At 36.5% G+C, this 9,134-nt stretch overlaps 1 protein-coding gene across 5 annotated transcripts in view; it reads left to right on the top strand.

Annotated features, from left to right (window-relative positions):
* The first annotated feature begins 211 nt into the window (after nt 1-211).
* Nucleotides 212-9,134, top strand: part of LOC149552372 (fanconi anemia group F protein (FANCF)) — a 235,082-nt gene continuing 226,159 nt past the window's right edge. For 3 of the 5 annotated variants that reach the window (XR_016352912.1, XR_016352913.1, XR_016352914.1), the window contains exon 1: nt 372-690. Coding sequence is in view for 2 of the 5 variants with exons in the window: in XM_089787910.1 (XP_089644036.1) it covers nt 523-690 (168 nt within the window). In the remaining 3 variants the exon portion in view is untranslated. Of the gene's footprint in view, nt 691-9,134 lie in introns of all 5 variants that reach the window. The other 2 variants (XM_089787910.1, XM_089787911.1) reach the window with 2 other exon arrangements.

The following is a 9,134-nucleotide window of genomic DNA, read 5'->3' as shown; positions in this document are numbered from 1 at the left end:
AAAAAAAAAAAAATTTTCTTTACTCAACTCTAATTGACCACTATTATTTTTATCTTTAATATCAATTTTTTAAAAAATAAATAAATATAAAACAAAAATATAATCCATCAAAAAGAAGTGTCCACCCAAGTAGTCCAACCCAAAGAACATTCCATCCACACGATGCTTTTCCTTTTCCTTTTAGAAAATTGATTCACACACAATGTAAATCAATACAATAGCTTGAGAAATCAAAACATTAGAAAGCACAATAAAATGAGATCGATTATGGTTCACAAAACAAAACAAAACAAAACAAAACATAGCTTAACTGCCACATTAGTCTTTGCCGAGCCGAGCACCGCTTTTAATACTAAAATCTTCATTCACTCTCGTCCTTTGGAAATAGCCTAACCAGTGTTATTATAATTTAAACAATTTAAAATAGAAATAATTGCTTGGCGCCGATTGTCTCCGCTTGTTTGTAGAGGACACAGAAGGCATGTGAAATACAAAATCTGCGAGGGGAAGCTGAAGTTGGCAATGGAGTGGAGGCATCCGGATGTTGAACTGGAAGACTTGATGGTGTGCGTGAGGGCATTTGTGGATATGTTGATACTCACTGGCGGCTATCAGTCCACTGGCCATCCCGCCTTTTGGGATTCCCAGTCTATTCACACAGCTCTTCAGTGGTCACTTTTCTTTCAAGCTGTGAGTCACTCTTTTTCTACCGCTATTAGAGACTATTTGCTCACTCAACAATTTTACCTCTACGAATGCCCTCTTCTGCGTATGACATGACATGATTAAGAATGATAATAAATTCATATACCAAGCGGAGGTCCAAAAGAATACATTTCCTTTTATTTGTTTCAATTTGCCTGTAAGTGACTGATGATGATGGACAAGGCTCATAAATGAAGTCGAAGAAAGGATGACGTTCTCTCTCATAAATAAAAGATGACTTTTAGATTAGTTCTTATAAATCCTTACAAATTTAAAGTACGGAGGATTATCACCGTGTACTTCATCCCTCATCCTGTAAACTCAGAGTAACACTAGTTGGCATGAGCTTTCGATTTGTCGTCTGCAAAATCATAAAAGATCCTTGTAAATTCAACACACTATATTCACTTTTTAAAACTTAATTCTGGGAAGAGATTTGACGTCCAAAAACCGCATACCTACGTCTTTCATCCCGTTAACTCAGAACAACATTGGTAGGCATTTATACTTTCGTTTTCCAAAGTCATCCGTCCTTATCCAACACTGTTTACAAAATTTTGCCTTCTGAGAATGTATTACGATTTTTGCATGAGCATAGGGTCATATTGTTAGGTTGGGTAGCTTGGACAGCTGTTCGTTCATACCTAGGAATTAGATAATAACTGTTTTGTTGTTGGAGATAGGGACAATTATTATTTAATTAAATGATTATTTTAGAAACACTAAGAAACTAATTGGTTAGAGTTTGTTAGGGTGTTATTAATCTCAGCTGTATAAATCTTGGACATTAGTTTTCCAACGAGAATAGCATACAATGGGGTCAATGGGCATTTGGAGAACACAAATTTAAGAAGCTAAATTGTCTTGCAGTGTTCATAAGGGCAAAGGGATATCGTTGGGGACAACAGTGGAATCGTAGTAGGAGAAATTGGGAGAAGAGCTTCCAGGAGAGGTTATTACTAGAGTTTGCTAGTAAGAGAGAAGTAGTTTATGTATCTCTTAATTTGCTAAAGTTTTATATAATTCTCCATTTGCAGTATTGGTTTCCCCTTCGGAGTTTTTCCAAGGACAATCAGTCCAAAAATATTGCGTTCCTCGTGTTGCATAATCTTTTCATGATTTTATTTGTGAAGTTGTAGTTGCGTTATTATTCAATCTTTGCTTTTCGACACTCAAATAATCTATATAAGATAGGAGATTAAGAATCAATAACTTTAGTAGAATTTTACATGGTATCAGAACTAGGTTGAGGTAAGAAAACACTTACACAGGCAAAGGAAAGAAGATCAAGGGTTCTTGAAACCTAATTCGACCTCTTTAGCTCTTTAGCATTATTATTTCTTTGAGATGGCCTCAATAGGTTTAAGGGATCAGGACAATAAGGATGGAACCTCTAATTTTGGTCTCTGAAAAGACATAATTTGTTTATTGTTGGATGAGAATGATATCAAGCAAAATGTGACCAGTGTTGTTAGATGTACCTACAGATTCAACACAATTCACATCATACAAGAAGGATGACGCCAAGGCAAGGAGGCTAATCCTTGATGGTGTCAAGGATCATATAGTTTTGCGTATCGCTGAGTTAGATACATCGAAGAAGATGTGGGACACCTTTTAGAGTTTGTACCAGAATGCTACCAGGAAGATGATTCTCAAAGAAAAGATGATGCTACTCCTGAGTATCCCTAATTGTCTCTTGAACCTCACGGTTCCTGTTGTTAATTGTAGAGGATGAAATATCAATCTCCTCATCTTCCTAAGACATCTCTTGCTGCACGTGTTGCTCCATATTTTGTAAACTCTCACCACCTAAGCTTGTTGCTTGTACTAGTAAATATTTTGACTAAGGCACTGGGGAAGGCAAAATTCATCTTCTTTAGAGATAAGTTGGGTGTCATGCAGAGCAACATCCTCGCTAAGAGGTAGTGTTAGTTGGGTAGCTTGGACACCTATTTGTCTGTACCAAAGAATTAGATAATATTTGTTTTGTTGTTGGGAATGAGAACAATTATTATTTAATTAAATGACTCTTGTAGAAACACCTAGAAACTAACTTGTTAGGGTTTGTTAGATTGTTATTAATCTTGGTCGTTGATTGAGAAAAAATCTTGACTGTTGGTTTCCCAACGAGAGTAGTATAAAAGGGGGCCAGTGGGCATTTGCAAAACCCAATTTTGAGAAGCATTTGTAGTGATAACAAATAGTCTTGTAGTGTTAGCAAGGGTGCAAGGATAATGTTGGGGACAATAATGGTGGAATCTCAACAAGAGAAATTGGGAGAAGAATTTCCGAAAGAGGTTATTACCAGAGCTCTGCTAGTAAGTGTAAGGAAACTTGCAATAAAGAATGTAACCATTTCCACATAACCCATAATAGATTTGAAAATAAATATGTAATTGAAATCCACATTCAAGAGAATAGACAAGTTACCCACAAAAAATGTGATACAAGATATACCCTGGGAAACCTATACCCTCATTGAGGGAAAAATCCAGCCTCCAAAAACATCCATCATTATGTATTATTCAACAAAAACAACATTGCAATACAACCATGGAAGCGTTCAAAGCCATAGCCACAACCAAGCAATCCATGTGAACAAGCATGAATCCACACATCCCATGCCATGCTTCCAACTTTCACAAATGCTCGCTTGGCTAACCTGTCAAGCCTTGTCCCGCTCAACTATCCTTTTTTCCTTTCACCCTTTTTTGTCTTGTATCTACAACTACCCTTGTATTTTGCTTATATAGTAGCAAGTCCCACAAAACCACCATAGTAACAAGTCCCACAAAACCACCATAGAAGCAAGTCCCACAAAACCACCAAGTGGTATTACATAAACCATGTGCTACCTAACCCATTGACCCCACATTTAATATTGGACATTTAGTTTTTCCCCAATATTAAATAATTACATCAAATATTATCACAATGTTAAAATACGACTCATGAAGTATATCTTATTGGAATCTTTATATGTTGCACGTCCATCTAAGTACTCTTAGGTGCAACATTACATAATAAAATAAAATAATACAATATAACAATATTATGCAATGTGTGCAACACCCATTATCTCAACAGTAAGAGGCAAGCAATTTATGCATCTCTTAAATTTGCTGAAGTTTAATATAATTCCTCATTTGCATTATTGGCTTTATTTGGGGTTTTTCAAGGGACAATTTGTCGAAAAATGTTGTGTTCCTTGTGTTGCATAATCTTTTTATGATTTTATTTGTGAAGTTGCACTTGTGTTATTATTCAATGTTTAATTTTGGCACTCAAATAATCTATATACGATAGGAAATTAATAATCAGAACTGTATTATAATTTTCACAGATATGGGGATTAGTAAATTGTACACTTGAGAGCAGCACGTCCTAGGTTTAAATTTTGACCAAAAATACTACTACTTCAAATTGGGAAACTATGTGCCAACTAAGCACAATTTCAAAGGTTTATTCATCAGCATGATCTCTTGCTCATTCTCTTTTTGTATTCATTTCTAAAACTCTCCGTTCTCAATTGAAAGATTACTCTTTGGTGCCTTATTTAAGAAGTTTAGATTTTTCAGATGGCAGTTCAATATAAAGCTTCAATTTACAACAATACTCCTTTTGAGTCATGGATGACAGAAACAATACAACTTCAAATGCAAGAACTGACATTTATTATTCTGATTAATTGCTTACTTTATCGAGGCTATATCAGGTATCATTCTAATGAGAGAATACAATAGTTTGGAATTTTATATTTGTCTCTAATTGCCTATCAATAATAGGCTGGTTATGTTTATTGAGAATATTAGAAAAAAAACTGAATGGGTGGAATAATTCTTTGCTTTCATTGGCTTTCAGATTCTAAGTTTATCAGAGTACTCCCTCAACTTTTTCCTTTTGTTAATGTTTCATTGTTGTGTTCAAATTGCAGTCACATTAAATGCTTCAAAAGATGTTTAGGGCCTTGAAGAGTTAGGTAAGGTAGTAAGGTCTGCCTTTGGTTTGATGGCATGTGCGATAGTTGGCATCTGCAAACTTTGTGCAGTGATGGGGGTCATTTAGGGTGGTTTGAGTTGGACCTCATTGAGATTGGAAGGCATTGTATTAACCATATTTCAAAAGCTTAAACTCTTCAAAAACTTGAGAGGCCAAAATTTTGACTTGAAGTAAACACTAAACAAAAACTTGAGGCTTTAAAAGTATAGTTCCCCAAAGTTTCTTGACAAGAGGTAGGGGGACGGGTTTCAGGCTATATCCCGGCCTCCGCGCGAACACTAGGTTTGCCCAGGGGTACGCCTTAAATGAATTGGGTTCCTTGTGTGTACACAGGGAATCTAGGGTGTCGGTGGTGCGCCTTGGGCATACCCGAGGTGAATTTGTGGGTCCTAGGGCCAAAAAGTGCCCAAAACAAAATAAAACAAACATTATAATGTTTTTTTGCATTGAAACCATAAAGTGCTCCCAAAAGCACCATTTCAACCAATGCAAAGATTATTTTGTTCTCTTCACTCTCTCCTTTCTCATTTTTTCTAAAACAAATCCTCTATCGTTGTGTTTTACTCACATCTAATAGATTGTGTGGCTTATCACGACTGCCTCTCAAACTCAATAGTGTCTCCATTCTCAAACCCCAGTTGTTATTGGGATCTTTTGTCACACAAGAAAGTTGATCAGAATTAGGGGATTTGGAAGCAGAGTTGAGAATCAAGAAGTTAGACAGCTAAAAGTATCACTATTAAATGCCCCCCCACACCCACACACACGCCCACACCCACACACATGTGCATGCGTGAATGTACTGTACCTAAGGCACTGTACCCAAGGATGACTAAATTGCCCATATGAACATTCTTGGTTTACATACCCATACCTGTACGTGTATCAACAACTTAGGTTGATTATGATATATGGTATGCAAAATAATATTTTAATTTTAGGCTTGTTAATGGGCAAAATAGGGTTTCACTAGAGAAGAGTTGGATCAAAATGAACTTAGATGGAACTTTGAAAGTCAATCTGAGCCCGTCTTGAGCAGGTTATGTGGCTAGAGATCACCAAGGCAACATTATACTGTTGGGAGCTAAAAAACATGGGGATGGGACTAGTAATGAAGTGGAAGTTCAAGTGGCTCTTAGTGCAGCATACAACCAAAAAATTGAATGTGGATAGGCTCCATTTGGAAGGGGCTCGTAAGTCATAGTGAATACTATCAGTAAAGGAGATATTGGAATGTGGCATCAAAAAATACCCTAACACATACCCTAACCCATACCCTAACCCCGTATACCCTAACCCCATACCTAACCGTATACCATCAACTTGTAAGTATTATAATACCGAACCCTCAACCCGTAAGTATTATAATACCTAATCCTCAACCCGTAAGGCCTCAACCCGTAAGTATTATAATACCTAACCCTCAACTTGCATACCCCATCTGTCTTGTGAGAGGATGCCTCTTTCTGGACCATCAACACCCTCAAGTGTGCCCAGGAAACCTGACAATGCCATTTTTTTATTTGCATCCGACTTTTTTATTGTATTTAAGCTTTTTAAATAATCATTAAACAAAACGATTGCAAAAAATCAGAAGTAGACAGAATAATAAAAGATTGATCTTTTTTATTCTCATAGGTACTGAACAGATAGTTCCCTTACTAAGTAATTTACTTTGATCATTCGAAAAAGAAGAATTAGTGTTACCTAATTTCTAATAAAACAAAAATGGATTTAAACATGTATAGAAAGAAGATCAGCTCTTTAATTGGAACTTTTACGAACTTCAGAATCACTCATGTGAAACATGAAGACAATGAGATTGTAGACATTATGTCTGAATTTGCAGTATTATTGAATGAAACATCGAGGGAAGAATGGATAGAAGATTTTCAGAATGTGGAAAGCAAAGAACTGGAGTTAGATTTATGGACTGATATTTACTAACCCGAGTGAGGTGACGTTTTCACCAACTTCAGGAAGATTCAGTGTTTTCAAAGGAAGGGCAAGTACATTAGTAGTTTAAAAAAAAAGAAAGCTTTTCTTTGAAATTTGAAGTTGTTCAAGGAGGCTAGTTTTATTGTAGAGTGACCATTAATCATTAAATTTGAAGGACTGATTTTATCTTGTTGGTAATAATGTGTAAGTATCGCAGATTGGTGGTTGCTTATTAATGAGAGTTAATTTTGATTGATGGCTCCATCATTCGAGGCATATGTGTATGCCGCATATGCCACATGGAGTACCTTAGTACTCATTTTGGCGAAGTATCTAGAGAATCCTAAGTGGAACAGGTGAGAAGGTGGCAGAGGATCTGTTAAATCTTTGGATGTTGGGTTGTTTGGCCTCCATTTGTTATTTTCCTTCCAATTGTAAATAGGTTGGGTTTGCAGAGCAGGAATGCAACCAAATTTTACATTGCATACTGGAAGACAACAGCAATGCTTCCTTGGGGGGATAACTAGGAAAATACTAAAGATTATTATTTTCATTGATAATCCCCAGTTTTGACAGATTATCAGCCTTCTTTGTGAGGAGTATTTGAATTCGGTGCAGAGATACAGGTCCAATATTGACATAGCTTCCATGATGTTGGCATGGGTGCTGTAGCTGGGCTCCAAGGAGGAAGCCGTATGGGTTCTAAAAGCTTGTGTGAAGCCAGAATAGTTTGAAGGCTTATCCCCATTGTTGTGGTAGCAAAACTGGGAAGAGAATCCAAAGCCATTGATGGAGATTGGCATCCAGTGAGAGAATGTGGGCAAGATTACCAGCCCTTTTGGTCTGGAATGCCAACTCAAATATGGAGCATTGATATGATGAGGCCCAAGATGGGTGCGAATTGTTGAAGGGACATATTCTAGCCATGGAAGCGGAAATGAGAAAGAAATAAAAGGAGACCTGGAAAAGAATGAGAAACAAGAACAAAGGAAAGTTGGCTGTGGTTGCTCTAGAGGACAAGCAGTCCATGGGTCCAACTGTATGGAAGAAGATCTAGTAAGCCAAGGACTTCTCTACTGCTCTAGTTTTTTGTGTTTTAATTTGGTACGAAGTTTGCTCTGTTAGGGTCTTGACGAATGCCCTGTTTTGGCTGTAAAGGGTGTTTTATTATTGGTGTTGCCCTGTTTTGGTAGTAAAGGGATTTAATATTAAAGAAGTCTGGCTTATCGGTAAGGTGATCATAGTCATATGTATAGTGTATGATGGTTAGCCTTGTTTTGGTAAATGACGGGCATTGACTGTCATTGCTGTACAAGATGTTTTGTATTGGTGTTGGCTGGGGTGTTCATACTTGTAAATTTTTGTAAGCCTTGCTAAAAAGGCGTTAGTGGTAAGGGTTAAGATGAATATCTATACTTTGCAGAGGGATAATCCCTGTTTTTGTTCTTCTGATTATAGTTCTTTTATATCGGTAATTTGTATTATATATCGAATGTAAACAGTACAATAGTCACATATGAGATAAGGAAGGTCTGAAAAGACCAAGCATAGTATCACAAAACACCATTGTCTGTCAATGCATCACAATTAGATCGAGTACTATATGAGTTACATAACAATAGCAAAGCATATCTTTTTTCATCTCTAAATATTTACTAAAGAGAACTATTATGCATGCTCTATCAAGTGTCATTCTTGCTGCTATTGCTGCCTAATTTTGCATGCAGACGAGTTCTGCTTCTCTCATCAGGCCTCTGTGCAGTCTCCTATCCTGGATATTTTTCATTCTATTGTTTTACCAGCTCCAGTAATCTTTGTAGGAAAGGTTGATTTTCCTTCTTATTGCCCACCCATGCCTGTCTGTATAGGATTTTGGATGCATTGACAGTTACGAGGCCATCTTCTTACTGCTTCTCAATTTTTCTTTTGGAGATCTTGAGAGTCATTGTCTCCTGCACAATAATATTGGAGAAAATGAGTTTTTTAAATGAAAATCAGGAAGTGTTCTACTTCTATCTTGAAAGTTTTCTTAATTTCTTAATCTCCATATTTGCCAAAGTATTTCGGTAGAAAAGATGAACCAAAAATAATTCATAGTTTTAGAAACATGATTAAATTTACCAATCAAACCATCAATCCAGTTAGTATTGCTGTGCCAACCATGAAATTTAAAATAATGCATATGGCAGATTTCCTTAGCAACATAACTGTCAAAGAAAATGTGTTTCCCAGTGTCTGGAACTCTGCAAATGTTACATATATCATCCTCCTTGTGCACCAGATTATATGGCAAAGCAGTCTTTTCTGGTTCTATAGTGCTGCTCCATATGCCATTTAGAATATTCTGCCAATCATTGTTACAAATATTGATATTGCAACATTTATTAAGATGATTGTAAAAAGAGCCATTGTTACATAATAATCTGTTGATGCTTTTAGGATAAATTCTAACCATCTTGGTGCTGTTTGGCCAGCTCACATTAATGATC

The sequence above is a fragment of the Cupressus sempervirens genome, chromosome 6, assembly GCF_028749045.1.
Source record: "Cupressus sempervirens isolate cs-2001-9-10 chromosome 6, ASM2874904v1, whole genome shotgun sequence".
Classification (NCBI taxonomy): Eukaryota; Viridiplantae; Streptophyta; class Pinopsida; order Cupressales; family Cupressaceae; genus Cupressus; species Cupressus sempervirens.
Note: the sequence above shows the minus strand (reverse complement) of the source record. Positions and strands in the feature narration are given on the sequence as shown.